Below are 17,220 nucleotides of genomic sequence, written 5' to 3'. Positions count from 1 at the left end.
TGGCCAAGAGTTATTTTGTATTCGTGGCTTTTCCTTGCGTATCATCAGCGCAGTCGATGCAAAAACGGCAGAACGGCAGTCGTTGTCGGTCGTGCGTGTGCTTCAACGTATCATACAAATATCCTTTATTATTCATTTGATCGATGTACTCAAGCTCAAGGCCTTGCATGTTTATCAGCGGTATGTTGACGTATGTTGCATTTTACCAGTATTTACTCTGAGCAACATTTGCTGCTCGTGCTCAACTGGCATAAGCAGCATGCCATTTGGGTGTATGTTTATATATACGTGTGTGTGCGTGTGCGTGTGCGTGTGCGTGCGTGCGTGCGTGCGGGCTCATTCTCAGTCAGCTTTGGGTAGATGTGGGAGGTGGGTTGCCTGGGATGCGACGTGGGTGGAGAGGTTGCCTTTTGTGGGATTTGAAGAGGATGGAAGGGGGTAGGGGCTGGGCGCTCCAAGTGAGGATTTATGACACCAAGTCATTAACTTAATCGATGTACCAACTTAATGGGAGTTCAATTGACGGTCTGAAAATGCGTTCTAAATATTCGTATGCATCAAAACCACCTTTTAATTGCCAGACGCAGTCTTAGCAGGGAAAATGGAAGACGGTATGTGGCGTGCCGTTGAAAATAGCGCATGTTGAGAATGGTTAATGAGCGGAGTCTCTCTTGCGACATTTGGCTTTGCATCATGGCAAGAGGAGGAGTCGCCGGGCAAGGAGGCGACGCCACCGCGCACCTCCTTCATGCCTCTCTCTTATGGCGGCGAGAGGGGCACGTGCACACACACCACGCATGCGGATTGCTTGCATTCACTCAGGCTCACCCATGTTTGTCTGCTTTCACTCTCTCTTTTCTCCCCCTCACCCTCCGTCTGTCTCTATCTTTCATTCTCTCTCATTCTCTCTCATTCTTTCTTTAACTCACTCAATCTCTCTCTCTCTCTCTCTCTCTCTCTCTCTCTCTCTCCCTCTCTTTCTCTCTCTCTCTCTCTCCCTCTCTTCTTTTTTCCTCTCCTCTCCTCTCTCTCTCTCTCTCCCTCTCCTCTCTCTCTCTCCTCTTTCTCTCTCTCTCCTCTCTCTCTCCTCTTCCTCTCTCTCTCTCTCTCTCTCCCTCCCTCCTCTCTCCTCTCTCTTCTCTCTCTCCTCTCTCTCTCCTCCTCTCCCTCTCTCTCCTCTCTCTCCTCTCTCCTCTCCTCTCTCTCTCTCTCTCTCTCTCTCTCTCTCTCTCTCTCTCTCTCTCTCTCTCTCTCTCCTCTCTCTCTCTCTTTCTCAGTCTCCCTCTCTCTTTCTCAGTCTCCCTCTCGCTTTTTCATTCTCTCTTTCTCCCTCTCTCCCTCTCTTTCTCCCTCACACCCTCTCTCTCTCTCTCTCTCCTCTCTCTCTCTCTCTTTCTCTCTCTTTCTCTCTTTCTTCCTCTCTCCCTCTCTTTCTTCCTCTCTCCCTCTCTCTCTTCCTCTCTCCCTCTCTCTCACTCCCTCTCCCCCTCCCTCTCCCATCCTCCTTCCCTCTCTCCTTCCCCCGTCCTCCTTCACCTCTCCCTCCCTCGCCCTCCTCCTCTCTCTCCCCTACAATGTACTCAGCGACGATGATGCACAACTTGAATGGCCTCCCTCACAGTGCAACACAGAAAAGGCAAGATTAAGGAAGAACAAATGACAAAAAATATGTTAAAGGAAGGGATGTTATATTTATCGTCGCGATGAAGGCAAAACTTAATGTACTTTTTTGGTTTGCAGGATATTGTACTTAGTTTATTTTGAAAAAACTTAATGTGCCAAAAGAAGGGACACTGTGATTAAATCAGTATTATTAACTGCATTTTGTGTTTATTTAAAGAAATACACATATTGGTAGAAAAAGTATGTGTGACTTCAGTAATAAATGATGATAGTGTCATTTAGTGTATGAGACTTCAACGCAGCAAGGTGTTACAGTGCATCAAGTATTGTGTGATACAGTGTTGAATTGACGGTGCACCTTCTCTGTGTTACCGTTCATGCGCAAGGCGGTAGGTACCTGTAGAGTGCCGCTCGTAGCGCCGCGGTACCTGGTGATGTGCTTCACCGGGCGGCTTTAGAAACCGCAAGATTACCGCCGGGAGGAGATCCAGCAGCGGTGGCAGCGGGGGCACAGGCAGGCTCCGGGCTGCCACTGCTGCTGTTGTGGCAGACGCCGACGCCGGCATGGATCGTCGCTCGAGATCGCCCATGAAAAAGCCGGAAATTAAACGGCGTCCGCTGAGCATCACGCGCCGCCGCCGCACCTCGGTGGATGAGGGCCGCCAGGTCACACACGCTCGCAGTAAGTACCTTGCGGCGGGAGAGCTTTACAGAGAAAAACTTTCAGAAATTGATTGTGAGGTAACTACAAAAAGGTTATAAAACAAACACCCTTCCACATGCATACACACAAACACACCCACACATATACATATACCGAAGCATACACACGTGCATGAATATGCTTTGGATATCCAGGTAATAAGTAAAAGTTATTTTAGGGCGTCAGTCGAGGCTTCGGTGGTTAGCCTGTGCGTCATCGTAATTAGAAACCAAAGTATTATTATTGTAGCGAGAGTTATGTGCCATAGAAAATTGAATGTTACTCTACTCTTTAACAAAATTCCCAGGCTATCAGCATGACTTTTGTTTGATAGCGGGGAAAGTTCTACGTAGGAACATATCGGCATAGTGTGAGCGAAGTGGCATTGGTTGTGGATTAAGGTTGAGCGGGCCCAGGGAAACAGGGCGGCTGTAAGATTTGCATGCGGACCGCCGAGGCGAACGGCTGCAGTCTGCTCTTCGGTCTATGTTTGTGCGTTTATTTCAGAATATGGAAATGGAAATGTATGCATATATATTCATATACACGCACAAACACACGCAAACATATACGCACAAACGCGCACTCACACACTCACACACTCACACACTCACACACACACACACACACACACACACACACACACACACACACACACACACACACACACACACACACACACACACACACACACACACACACACACATATTTACAAAAGTGTAGAACTATCTATCTTTGTATTTATTTTGTTATACACCTGTGGTGATTCTTCCCTGTTACCATTCTCAATATTATTGTTATTGATTGTTGTTATTCGTGTTCAGTTCGGTATTATTAATTCTGCCAACCACATTAGTATGTCAACATTCCAACCTAACTTGCTCGCTAAAGCTGATTTGCATCGTGGCAGGCCGATACGGCAGCCGGTTTAAAGACACCATGTCCGCGGAGTTCCATTGAACAAACTGGATCGAAGGAGTAGAACGGGTAAATAAAACTTAATATGGCTTTGTTATCTGGAATGGACAATGCAAGATACTAGATTGGCTTAGTTTGGGAAAGGTAAACAGCCAGGTTCTGGTGATGGCCTTCCAGTACCAGGCTTGGATTGTGAGGACTGGCAACCCAGTGCGGCAATGTCATTCTCTGGTCCTCCTTCACCTCCTGCGACAGGTAAGATGGTGCACTTAGATGAGCTGTCGCCCAGGTGGCCCCTCGCACGAATCAAAGGGGAGATAGTGCGCCGTGCAAGAGGCCGGGAGGCTGGAATGAGGAAGGGGCGAATGACGACACGTAGGACCTGCCGAGCCAGCTCTTATTCAACTCCCGAGCCTTGGCTGCACCTCTTTTTCTCGAAGCAGGCCATGTACTTGCTTGTTATTTAACCGCCCAACCTACCTGCCTGTCGGTCCAACGTACCTGCTTTTAGGCGTATACGTGTTGTGGAACACGGGGCGTGAAAGGACGACCGCGGAGATGTGGGCGGGTGTAGGTGGGGGAGCGTGGGCGAGATAGCACCGACTCGACGGCAGGTTCTGCTGGCAGGACCAACGGGCTGGTCCATGTCCCGGTGCCATCAACCTTTGCCTTCTGATGCTAATATAAAGACAACACCTTTTGATTGCCGGGGGTTATGTTTAATGTCATTCATTATTCGTGGTTTAATCAGATGCAAACACAAGAGCAGCTCTTAAACATTTGGTGATGACTCTGGACATTGCTGCGCAGTAACCTTGAAGGGCGAAGGTTTGTTGTACTTTATTGCTTGGCCTTATCTTACATGGTCCTGCCGCTTGAGTTGCGATTATATTCTGATAATGGACTGGAACGCGAGCTGATCGTGGATGACGCAAGTGCCTTCTTTGGTGCACGGTCATAGTGGACAGTGAGCTTTTGACGTTTAACTCTCCACTGGACACACATATCCTTGGACTGAAGGCAACCTATTTGTGGAAGCGAAGTCCGAAAATAAACTTGGTGGCAAATAGAAATCTTGAATATTGTGGAGCCAGTCGTTGGGTTAATTTCATCATCCTGTTCCTGTTCTTCATGGCGCAACGACGGTATCTGGAGTAATCGAAGACCCCTTAATCTCTGGAGGTGCCATTGCAGGAGGCGGATCTTGACCTGAGGAGGCAAGAGTTGGTGAAGGTGGAGGAACAGACATTGGTGGTGGAGGAGATGGAGATGAGAGGGGAGGCCGAGAAAGTGGTGGTGGAGACGGAAGAAGAAAACAGTCGCAAGAAACCGAACAATGTGGATCTTTATGGAAGAAATGGAAGTGGGAGAAAGATGAAAAGAATGAAACAGAAGAGGAGGTGGAGGAGAGAGAAGGGGAAGAAGGAGGTGGTGATAGTAGTATAAGAGAATGAGATTATGGAGTTGGTAATAAGGATCTTTGTGGTTAGACTGTATGGTGCCAAGCAATGCTACGCTAGAGACACCTCTTGACCTCTGATGTTGACGTCTTGTGGCGTTGGATGGCTGTGTGGGCTGAGCTGGGCGGTGACTAGTGCGCAGAACTTTGTTCTGGTCAGAGCATACCCCTTTTAGATGTTGATCAGGAGAAATTGTTGAAGGATTCTTCTTTTATGAAAGAAAGTCTTTTTTAAGGTGCGAAATTCTTCAAGTTGGTTGGCAATTTCCCTCTAGCCTTCTTTGTGAACGGCGCATAAGTAATGTGTTTCTTTCGATGGTCGTTTCGTGACTGTTGAATGTGAGTAATGGGTTCTGCAAAACTGTTGTGCTTATCTGGAGCGCAGTGGTGGTGTTTGACGCTGTGTCCCGAGGCCATCTGGTGTACGTCTCTCTCCAGGCGTGTTGAATTTAACAGGTTTATTACTGCTTACTTTCCACGTGATCCGCTGTTTCAGTTGCCCTTGCAAATTACACGGCATTTATTTCTCCACAGCGTATCATTGGAGGTAATTATATTCCCCCGTCGTTTTTTTCGTCTTTTTTCTACTCCGAACGAGTGTTGTCGGTAAGTAGAACTCACGACCCCGTCAAGGCTTCGCTCTGCCTTCACATCATTAGCAGGTGCATGACGTCAGCGGCCGGTAACCGACTGCCTTGGTGGTTTTGTTGCCTGTATTGCAATGCGGGGCCACGCCTTCCGAGTTAGTCACCTCGCCTTGGAAATGGCAAAACAAATATGTAAAGTGACTGCAGTTTCATCTAACTGTTCTATAACTGTATTTTGAATGCGAAATCTGGTTTGTTTTTATTTTTAATTTGCTAGTAGATTGTGATTATTTAGACTAGAGAGCAAAAGAAGACTTGAACATAAAAATGGTATATTATTCTCACGTTTTCGTTGCAGGAGACTGCTCTTTGGTTAAAAGGTAATAGAACATGAAAGGCTTTCTGCAAAACTTTTTTTTTTTTTACTGTCCTATTGATTAACTCTAGAGCATGGGAGTTAATGAATGTTGCGGATATGTGCTAAATAGCCTGAGCAAAGAGGAAATGTATATTTTATTGTGTATATATGTATGTAAGTGTTTTTGCTGAGAATGTTGGTGCCCGGAAATAATTAACAGTATATCTGATGTAAACCCGTAGCTGTCCGTTGTTTTGCAATGTTGGAATTAATTGCATGGCAAAATATAAGGCCTGTATTTTACTGTACAGGTGTTCGAAAATTGCAGTCTATAAAGACCATAGAGGCCAGGCGCTGTGCGTTCAAAACCAGTTGTATCAGAGAGGACGTGGTGTTGTGCCGAGCGTGACCTCACCTGTACAAGGTCCTTTCCCACATGTGTGATCCCGCCTTCACAAGGACTCTTCCCTCGCCTACTGCAAACTTCCGTCTGCGTGAGATCTCGGAAGCACTTGGGTCTTGGAGCTTTCGTTGGCAGAGTTATTTTTTCTCTCCTTTCCTTCTTAGCGTTGTGTCGCCCCTCCCCCACCTTTCTTTAATTTTCTTGTTTTCGCATTCTTTCAGTCCCCTCGGCTGGCAGGAGGAATGTGTCAGTTTGTCGGGAACGGCAGGCATTTCCGCCGTCTGACACCAGCCTCGAATTCGTGTGTGAGACTTCTCCAGCTGCATCGTGCACGCCCTCGTATGTGGGGTCTTTTCATGCATTTCTCGTCTCTCGGTCCGCTCCTTGATATGCGGGATGCACGTGTACAGTGTACGCTGGACGCATGGTGTACCTGCTACCTACGTCATCGTTAAGGCAACGATTTACACAGTGCCGAAAATCTTAAAATCAACAGACGAGGCCTTTCTTCAGCAGTGGATCTTAAAGGCTGTTGGTGATGATGATGATGGTGATGATTTCTTAGGAGCCTCGGAGCAGGTGTTTGGAAGGTTGTGCCAGTACAGTGACCCCGGTAGTAATGGTACCCGGTACTTGCTATACAGGTACGGGGACTCATTTGAAGTTATCATGGATGGGCATAGAATCAGCTAACTGCATCACCGAGAAGTTCTAGCTTATGCATAAATGGTGATTATTTACAAACTTTCAGAACTATATGGAATTTAATTGTTTCAATGGATTTACAGTTTACAGATCAGTTTTCTGGTCATTAATGTGACAATGAATATTGGTTGTATAGGAGTAACCGTCTGGTCATGTTTGTCATTGTTATGACTCAACTCATAACATAATAGCTCGTGTGTTCATAGTAGAAAGCGCTTTTTGTGGCGTTTATAATATTACATAAATAAAACACTAGTAATGAAGAAGTAGTAGGAACGTACATATTGCATGTATCTTTGTTATTCTGACAGTAGGCAATACGATTAAAACAATTTACAACGGCCTGTGTAATATAACCTTGATCATGACGCCATAATAAGCCTCTTTTTTCGCCTTGATGGAAAGAGTGGGGGGGGGGGGGGGCAGGAGTCGGGAAGGAGAGGGGTCAGAGGCAGGCAGAGGGCAACCCTCAGGATGACGTGTCTCCCCCACTCTCCCCTCTCCCTCCCTTCCTTACCCCCTCCTCCTTGGTCCTGACCTTCGATCTTCACTGTCCTTTTGTCATGCCGAATAATGACGTGAAGTTGTGGTTGTTATGCCTCGCCGTGCCACTTCATTGTCTTGTGTATCGCCGTAAGGACGTTGCAGAGCCGAGGATCGTGATTACACAAGAGGCTTTTTGCTTTTTCTTCTCGGCTGAATGGTTATTAAAAAGAGAGTATTCTTAGACATCATTAGGATTGTATCCTTGCTTGTATCGTAGGATCTTTTAAGCTGTAATTAGTATACTGTAGTCCGCTTCAGTCTCTTATAATTGATTAAATGTCACCTCTGTAATTGTTATACTCTTTAGAGCTTTGGTGTACTTTGTTTAACGCATTGCTAACGATTTGAATGTATGCTCCTGATTGAACACTTTACTATTGAACTCGTGTTTTCAGAGTGGCATTGTGCTCTCTACAATATATTTTTGTCTGTGGAAAGAGGGGGAAAAATAAGTGTAAGCAAGACCCTGTCCGTCTGTTTGGCGAGAGACCCGTTTCCTATGCGAGCGGCCAGCAAGTACCGTCGTGCTGTAAAAGTTTCGAAAAAAAACGAGCAAAAAAAGAACGGAGGAAAAGATATTGAAAGGAGAAACAAAAAGTGTGTGGCCGCGTCCTCTTCCAACGTTGCCATTTTGGAAAAAAAAAATACTGATCTTGGGGACATGGATTTTCGCTCGGTTGAAACTGAATAGGAATGATTTACGTTTTTTTTCTAAATTCTGTTGAACTTTGGCCTCGCGCGCTGGTGTGATGATTTAGCTTTAGGAAATTGTGATGTGAAGCCTCGAAACCTCGATGCCGTGATGAGCAACGCATTCTCAGGCTGATGATATATTCTCTACTTTTCATATTATATAATGTTATTGTGTAGACTTTAGGCCTAAATTATTTACCCTTTGTTGTCAGTTACAAGATTGGATTATACGCATAATGATTTAGTAAACACTACGCCCATGCAGTTTATTTTTATGTTGATGTAGTTTGTGATGTTATGTGAAGTATATTTAATTGCATTTATTTCTTTATTCCAGGTAAGTTCAACGAAACCACTTGCTAATGACTTCTCAGACCGGTAACGACCTTTTCACATTAAGGTAAGTTAGCTCTGGAGACCTGAGCAGCGGGCGGGACAGAGAGCGAGAACAAAGAGGAAACGAACAAGAGGCAGGCGGAAAGAGCACCCTGCGCGGGCTTGATTTACAGGCTGGCGAGTCGGTGATTCTGCGAGCTTTTCGGGCCGTGGGTAGGGGGGAGGGGGAAGGGAGGAGACAAGACAATAGGTCCAGGAAGGCGGAGGAAACGGGGCATGCCCTTGACCCTAGCCCCCCCCCCTCCTACTTTTCTTCTTTTCTTCTTCGTCGTCGGAGTATTCAGCGCTTCCTCATTTCTCATATTTTTTCCCCTTCGTCGTTCTTGTCGTCGTCGTCTCCTTCGTCCCCTGCTTGCTGTTCCTCCTTCTCCTTCTTCTCTTCCCTCTCCATCTTTCCCTCCTCTTCCTCTCTTCCTGTTCCTTCCTCTTCCTCCTCCCTCTCTTCGTCCTTCGCCATCTCCTCTTTCCTCCTACTTCTTCCTTTCCCCTACCCCTTCCCTTCCCTTCCCTTCCCTTCCCTTCCCTTCCTTCCCTTCCCTTCCCTTCCCTTCCCTTCCCTTCCCTTCCCTTCCCTCCCCTCCCCTCCCCTCCCCTCCCCTCCCCTCCCCTCCCCCTCCATTCCCCATATTTCATCGCTCAGAACAGGTTGACTTAATTGGGAAGAGAGTGGGTGGTAGATAATACAGGCGCGTTAACTGGAAGCGGGACCTCCCAACAGCTACGAGCTTTATAAATACTGAAAATTTAAGGCTTCTGAGAAGTAACGGTTGAGCACTACAACAACAACGGAAACGTAAATATGCGATCTCCATGATGTGTAATAAGTTGACAAGCTCGACTGCGATACAGACAAACGAAAAAAATCGAATTTCTAATGATAAGACTTGAAGACGAGTGTGCGCGGATGCAAGACGTGAAAGCCGAGTTGAAAGATTACTTAAAAGGTTTTGGTAAAAGCTTCGGAAATTATCGCGTGCAATTTCAATGTAATTTTGCTCGGGCGGGAGCCGCGTTACTGGTTAATTAAAGGCGGTTTTAATTACACGGTAGAAAATGTGATGATTAGTTTTTCATGCATGACGGGATGCCAGAAAACAGCGATGGGAATTTGATTACTTTCGTACACGTATTGATTAAGTACGAAAAAAATATTTCGTTGACTATTGCACGTTCAATATCACCCAATGTTAGTTCCGTGACGGTTTCGGGGGACCACGCGCCACATCCGGCAAGGGACAAACACACAACTCCCCCCTCGAAACCGATACTTCCACACGTTTTCTTTGTCTCCGAGCCGATAGCGAAGGCACGTCTGCAGTCGCACTTGCGCAGGCGTGCCCACACCTGCCCGCCCCTCAGGTATATCACTCCATTATACACCTTGTCACGCATACCTGCATATTTTAGTATGTGAGCTCACAACTTGAACTTGCTTTTCCCACGCCTCTTGTTTTTGACTCAAGTTTGCTTAAGATTTTTTTATGCATGTCATTTGTCATTTGTCTGCGCTCTTCCTTTCTTTTCTGCCATGATTTTTCTTTTTATTCTCAAATTGTTTTCTTTTTATATTCCCCTTTCTTATCATTGCTTTTGTGGGAGCAATTATATGTTTTTTTTCTATCGAAGGTCTGGAAGAGTTTTTTCGGAGCTAATCCTGTGATAATTAGCGAGTTCATAGAACGTTAACTAATTAAGGCTCAGACACCAAAGTAGGACGGAGGGAGTGAGTTGAGAATGAAGGATAATTGTTAGATAAGACTAAACACAGAAGAAAGAATGCGAGAAAGTGACAATTTGGGAGAAGAGCAGAGTTTGGAAGAAAAAATAGCGATTGCAATGAAAAATGAGTGAAGGAGTAAAGGGCAAGATAACTTGGAATAACTATAACATAATGGAGGCAGATATTGAAGGGAAAGTTTAGTAAGAATGAACGTAAAATAAAGATATGTTTTCGGGTTACTAAAAGTCGGGATATCAGTGTCACTTTCCAACTTATTAACTAGAATTCGAGAAAAGAAACGTATACAATTATGATTGATGTAATTGTTCTTATGTCCTTCGCGAGCAAAGAAAATTGGCGTGTCCTGAGAGCAAGACACTTTAGTTAATTTTCGCTTTGGCGGTAATTAGACGCTCGGGTCTCGAGAAGAAAGGACACACTGACCCAGTCTTGGTGATGGATGATTACTATACGTGTATTTATTTATTGTTATTATTATTAATGCTTTTAATTATACAAATTCGCGTAAGAATAGGTTATTTTTTACCGCCTTGTAAAAATATATTTATTCTGTGTCCGAAAATTTGCATTCTTAGCATTTTTCTTATGGGGGCATAACGCGCGCAGGAAATATACGGAATATACAGGTCGGACACATATATTTTCACGATAACAGTGGTTATGCACGAGATATTATCTAGGAATTGAGGCTCCACCCCTGAGAGTGCGGATTTATGGATTCGGATACCCGAACGCGTGACGTCAGTGCGAATCGGATTTATCTCGAGGTGTTATGAAAACACGTAGAGGCGTCGCAGTCCACTGAGGAGCAGTTTTGGGCAGTTGAGGATAATGAAATGGCATATTTTCGGCTGTGAAACACAAGTGGCAAGGGAAGTGAGGAGACCGATAATGGGTGGCCGGCCGTGGTATTTAAAAAGGGAGAGACCTTGGTATTAGGAGACGGCTGTTTAGATTATTGATTAAGTCTCCGGTTTCGTGGAAGAAGTGACGACGGCGGCGGCGGCGGCGGCGCGCACTCGTACATGGGCAGGCTTGCAACGGCCGCGCGCGCCCAACGCGTATTGATAAGCCATTATTTTTTCTTTCGCCATCATGTTTACTGGTGTTCGTTTGTTCACTGAAGATTCGGGTTTTAGCTGCTCGGCTGAGAATAGTTATTAATCCTTCATAACACATTATTAATAATCTTTATTCGTCACAGAGACCATGATACATTAAATAAAAGGATCTTGGTGATACAGGAAATCAACCCAAGAAAACAATATTTACAGACCATACAAAGTCGGATTCCGACGCACGACGCGACAGTCGCGCAAATAAATAAACACACAACTGAGCCAGTAAGCGGAAGACTGAACCGGGAGATGGCACCAAAACATACGTACTTACGAATCGCACGTTTGAACCACCGAGTATTGAACCAGCAAGTCCTATTAGGGTTACGGGTAGGGGGCCACGGCCACAGCGAGGTAAGTTAGACCTTTTGTTATTGGTGGTGTATATTTTATGAGATTTTCATTTCTGCGCGATACTTTTTGCCATTTTGTCAAAATTAGAAGCATAAGAATCACGGTGAGACGAAGAATAGCGGAAGTGAGAAGGGGAAGGAGGGATATGAGAGAAACAGACATGCATGCAGAGAAAACGAGAGAGAACGGGACCAACAGAACGTTGTAAAACAGTATAGTCTACGCGTGTTTACAGTTGTACATTTAACATATTTCTTCAAGAGCAGCAAGAGCGCGTCAAACAAAGGATCTTTTTGTTGGCCGACAGTTTCGAATTGCGAATAGCACAACAAAGGAAAATATTACAGGCTCTATATACGTGAACCGGTAAGCAGCTCCCTTGCATGTAAACACCTCTCCCTCCCTCTCCCCTTCTTAACAATTGTAGTCCCTCCACCCCCAGCTCTCACCTGAGAACCCCCCTCCCCTTCCGTTCCTCCCCTCGTCTCCCCTCGGGCCTTGTCCCCTCGGCGGCCGTCCTCCCGCCAGTGTCCTCGTGACGTTACCTGAGGTGGGGCGGCAGCCACGGTGCTCTGCAAAAGGATTACTGGAGGTTGTCGAGTGACCGCGTGCCCCCGCCACGTGCTGCGCCGCGATCTGCCGTGTGGGTTTTAGACCTTTCCAACACATTTAGTGCTTGCTTGCTAGCGACGAAGGAAAACGATAACAGTGTCGGAAACAGACTATATTTATGCCACAAGAGGATATTGGTACATGGACAGTCATGGCAATACCCGGTACTTGGAATGTATTGACTGGAATCTTGTGAATTCCCCCGACTGAAGTTTGACCACAGTGCACTGTTTACCTCATTTGACATTTGTAGACCAGCTTTTGTGTTTGTGTGGTTGATCCCATACGAAAAAGTAAAAAAGTTTCAGAAATAACCTCTATGCTCCTATTACTGTAGCACAAACTGTTTTGTTACCATTTTCCACGGTGATGTTTTTAGCATTGGAAAAATAACATGCAAACCACGCATGAAAAATCACTGTGTATCGAACCACGCTGTATCGGCAGGAGAATATAATTCTGTAATGAACAAAGTTATTTCTGGATGCCGTATCAGCATTCGGAGAGCACTGCGAGAAGCAGCTTGTGCATGGCGATGGTGATGGCGGTTGAGGGAACTAGATTATCGACTGGCGAGGGGCTCGGGGTCCACGGTGAGGTCGTCCATGCAGGAAATGGGCCCAACCCCAGCGGAGCATGTAGGGGAAGGCGAGAGGGGGAGTCATGTACGGGTGGCGGAAACATGCGAGGCGTGGGAGAAGGGAGATCCGTCATGCACACACATGTCGGCCGGGACGATTCGCACGGTCGATTTACTGTGATTCACTAGTATCGATGTGTATGCTTGATTGGAAGAGACGCTTTAGCTGCTCGCGGGAGGGGGTCGTAATAGATCAGTGGTTACACAGGGGAGGGGGAAGTTCCCGTATTGACGAGATGATACAATTCTGCCGGTCATTCAGGCTTTGCCAAACCGACTCTACAATTTTCTTGTAGTGGGTTAGACTTTTCTGAAGAGTTTTATCTGATAAGCTGATCCACCTTAAATTTTTTTTTTCTAATTCCGTGCGACATGGGGGATTCATTTCTTACACGCAGAGTTCCATATCGATAGACAAGTAAGAGATGGCATGTGCGTGAGCTGGCAGGCAGATCTATTTCCCTGCGCCTGATGGGCTGGGCTGAAGGGGCAGGACTGAAGGGGCGGGATGGGGTGGGGGTAAGTACAATAGGCCTGGGATTATTCGTGAGGAAACCTCCTGTTGGAGGCTCTGCTAATTATTATTGTTGCCAAGGGCAATGCTACCAGAAAACTGGGGCTTGCGTGTTTGGGTTTCGCCGAAGGTAGTTATGTTCCTAGTTTTCGCCGTATAATGGTGGAATTCAACGAAGGTGTTGGTGGTAATTGTTTCTTATATTTGTTATGATACATTCTCACTCATTGACTACATTATTTTTTTTTTTATTATTATTATTATTAAATGCTTTTCTCTGTTTAGGACTATGGTCAGGAAAATAAGTTTACTGCATTTTGCATTAATTAAATAAACTGCCATTTTGGGGCATCACTGAGGTCCATCAGTAATCTATATTCTATTGTGTCAGTGTAGACTAGCGCGAGTACATAAAACAGTCCAGTTGATGAAGAGCTGAAGGCTGAAAGGAAATCAAGCCCATATGCCTATTTTTTAGAGCTCGTCTGTTGCATCTCCAGTGCAGACTCCCAACGCGTCTGCTTGGTATCTCGAGGGAGGTTGTTGACACAAGGTAGCGCCGTAGGCCTTGGTTCCCTTTCATGCAGAGTCTCGCGTGTGGGAATTGATGTGTGTAGTTATACGAGTTTACGTCGGTGGATATAATACAGAGTTGGGTGACCTTCCATCGTCATAACGTATATTTATCTCGTGACGGTATGTGTGTGTGTGTGTGTGTGTGTGTTTGTGTGTGTGTTTGTGTGTGTGTTTGTTTGTGTGTGTTTTGTGTGTGTGTGTGTGTGTGTGTGTATTTGTGTGTGTGTGTGTGTGTGTGTGTGTGTGTGTGTGTGTGTGCGTGTGCGTGCGTGCGTGTGTGCGCGTGCGCGCGCGTTAATGTTTGTATTTGTGCGTGTGCGTGTGTACATACAAGAATTCTCTTATGTGCTAACTAAACCACCACGTCCAACTTGAGCAAGGACCATAGCGTGCTATATGATATTGATAATAAACACACGTGTTCCCATGGCGGGTGTGACGTGGCCCACATTGTACTGGCAACAGCCGCCCCCCTTCCCCTCTCTGTCCCTAATGTGAGCTGACCTTCACGTGTCATTATGGGATGTAGTGAAACGATTGGAAAGTGTCAGTGGAGAATGGCTTATTGAAACGTTTAGAATATGTTATCGACCAATGTATTTAAAAGTTCAGAAACTGTTCACGTAAAAGGATATATGTGTTTGTATATATATATATATATATATATATATATATATATATATATGTGTGTGTGTGTGTGTGTGTGTGTGTGTGTGTGTGTGTGTGTGTGTGTGTGTGTGTGTGTGTGTGTGTGTGTGTGTGTGTGTGTGTGTGTGTGTGTGTGTGTGTGTGTGTGTGTGTGTGTGTGTGTGTGTATATACTCGTTCGAAAGTGAGTATGAAAATGTTAACAGTATCGGGGTATGCTTTAAAGGATATCAAAAATACCAACCTGATATGACTGGATTAGTATGGCACGTTTGGCATTTGAACAAGGTACGATTCCGTATCGAACAGGAAAGGTGTGCAAGTTTATGTCAATATAATCCTTCAGTATCGAGCAAGCGCCACGCATTATTTATTGAAAACGGTCAGGGTGACGCCAACCTCTAAGGCGGATCTATAATGGTATAAACGCAGATTTTAAAATTTTATTTTTGTTGTCATTAAAAGACATAGTATGGATACTCCATAATGTGTTTGGATAGCCGACTCGTTTCGTGAAATACATATATCTGAAGACGGGAGATAACCCATGGGCGAATGATGTGTGTGTGTGTGGGCTGGGGGGGGGGGGGGGGTAGACCTGCGTTGTAAGCATGAAGTATCAAGTGAAAGTAATCCCACATCTACCTTAAGCCCTCCTCCCCTCCCTCCCTCCCACCCTCCGACCGTCTCATTCATCCTGCGCTCGCCCTCCTTTTCCCACTTCATTTATCATTGTTGTTCATTATTTTTTAGTCTTTCGAGGGACGAGCGAATTCACTGTGGCCCGCATGTCGCCCTTCGGAGAGGGGTAGGAGTGCGGCTTATCGCCAGGTGTGAGAGAGCGCCAGACATGCACCTGCAATTTAGACGAGGCTCCGATGGCGTAACTCCTGCTACGGGTCTCCCATTTGGAGGTCCAGCAGGGAGTGTGTGTTTTTTAAGTGCCGTAACCTGTTTTCTTAATAGCCGTGAAGGCCTTATACCTGCAACGAAGGCAAGGCATAAAACTTTTTAAAGGTTTAGGTACGGTATATTCTGCAGAATTGGGAGGAAAACTGCGACTTTGAATGGCTGGGGTGAAGTAGAAGTAGATCCTGCACTTGTGCATAAGGGAAAGAAGGTTTCAGCTCAAAATTTTTGCAGCAAAGTGGATGACCAGTGCGTAAAAATATACAGAAAGACAAGAAATGATGAGATCTCTTCCTAATTCGACGCGGCCTAATTTGAGAGCGATGCCTCGCGGCTGCTTGCGCCCGGACGAGGCAGACGCGGCGGCGAGCAGACACTACGATACACAAGTCTACATGTGCAGTACAAAGCAGATACAGACTGAGATTTAGTGTGAGGAACGGACTTTGGCGTTAACGTATGACGCATTCTTATATAAATATAGTTATTTTACGGGGAAATTATGTTCTGTCTAAGGTTCAAAGTAATTGTACAGTGAGAATCAGGGTAGTTGGCTTTACTTTGATGCCAGGTACCGTATGTCAAATATTGTTTTCGAGGTAGGGCCAGGTCGAAGTGTAATAAGGTAAAGGAAAGCGTTTGTAATATACGGGTTCAATGTACGCAGCTAAAGAGCAGTTTCAGTCACAGAACGGCAGAGATCTAGAATGATTTGGCCAGGCGGAACTTCCTGTAGTTGCACGGCATTGCGGTCCCTGTGCTGTAAACAGTTACATGCTGATGGGCTGCATGTGGAGGCCCTCATGGGAAAGCCCTCCTCACAAAGAGCCTGGGAAACGCCGCGTCTCCGTCCCTCCGAGAAAGTGGTGGTGGTGGTCGGCAGGAAACACTCTCCACTAATGTTTTTCACCGTTACCCCGTGTGGTTGTTTGTGCGGTGGTGCTGGCGGGTTTCTATTCGCCATTTTATTATCTTCCAAAAGAGTTAATGGCGGTAAGTTAACGAGTGCGGTTTAGAGGCAAAAGGAGGAGGAGGAGAAGAGAAGAGGAGAGGAGTTAGTGTTGGAGTTTGTTAACGCTTGTCTCCGCAGAGAACGAGGCAAGTCTTAACGCAACCGAGGAGTGTTATTCTCTGTCCACACCGGATGCCGAGCGGTGTCTTAAGCCTTCGGATCTCAGGAAAGTCCCGAGTTGCCCGAGGTGCGATGGCGGTCCCTTGTGTCCCCCCGGGGTAAAAGAGGCAGAAGGGGAGGGCTTATTTTTCATAGTGTTTTTAGTCATCGAAGAAAGTCGCATTGACTGCGCCTGCTGGAAACTTCTCCATGGATCATCGCACTTTGCGGATGACCTCGGCAGTTTATGCTAAGCTAGGTCATATTACGGCGATGGCCGTTTTGTGACAGCTTAACCCTACTCAAGCGGAGTTAAGCTGTGTTTCAGACCAGTAGGCTTAACTCTTAAGAGTACGTCTGTGGAATGATAAGGAATTTGGTTGTCTGCATTATGTAATGAACCCGGAGTGAAAATATTTTCGGACACCTTGCTTGTTGTTTTCTGTCCCGATATATTATGTTTCTTTTCTTTGGGTATCAGTAATGCTAGGGTGTCAAGCATATAACTCAACTCAAGTGTAGGCATACATATAATACATTCGGTGCACAAGTCTTCAGTTCTGATACATGTACACCAAATGAGTGAAGTTGATTATTATTTAGTCT

General features: G+C 45.7%; 1 protein-coding gene across 10 annotated transcripts in view; it reads left to right on the top strand.

Annotated features, from left to right (window-relative positions):
- Nucleotides 1-17,220, top strand: part of LOC119576291 (katanin p80 WD40 repeat-containing subunit B1-like) — a 139,145-nt gene that overhangs the window by 40,689 nt on the left and 81,236 nt on the right. For 3 of the 10 annotated variants that reach the window (XM_037923901.1, XM_037923903.1, XM_037923904.1), the window contains exon 2: nt 1,741-2,305. The exons of the other annotated variants lie outside the window; for them this stretch is intronic. In XM_037923901.1, the coding sequence (XP_037779829.1) occupies nt 2,188-2,305 (118 nt within the window). In that variant the 5' untranslated portion in view covers nt 1,741-2,187. The remainder of the gene's footprint in view (nt 1-1,740; nt 2,306-17,220) is intronic. 10 annotated transcript variants of the gene reach the window in all.

This window comes from Penaeus monodon, chromosome 8, assembly GCF_015228065.2.
Source record: "Penaeus monodon isolate SGIC_2016 chromosome 8, NSTDA_Pmon_1, whole genome shotgun sequence".
Taxonomy (NCBI): domain Eukaryota; kingdom Metazoa; phylum Arthropoda; class Malacostraca; order Decapoda; family Penaeidae; genus Penaeus; species Penaeus monodon.
This window is presented reverse-complemented; position numbering and strand designations above follow the sequence as displayed.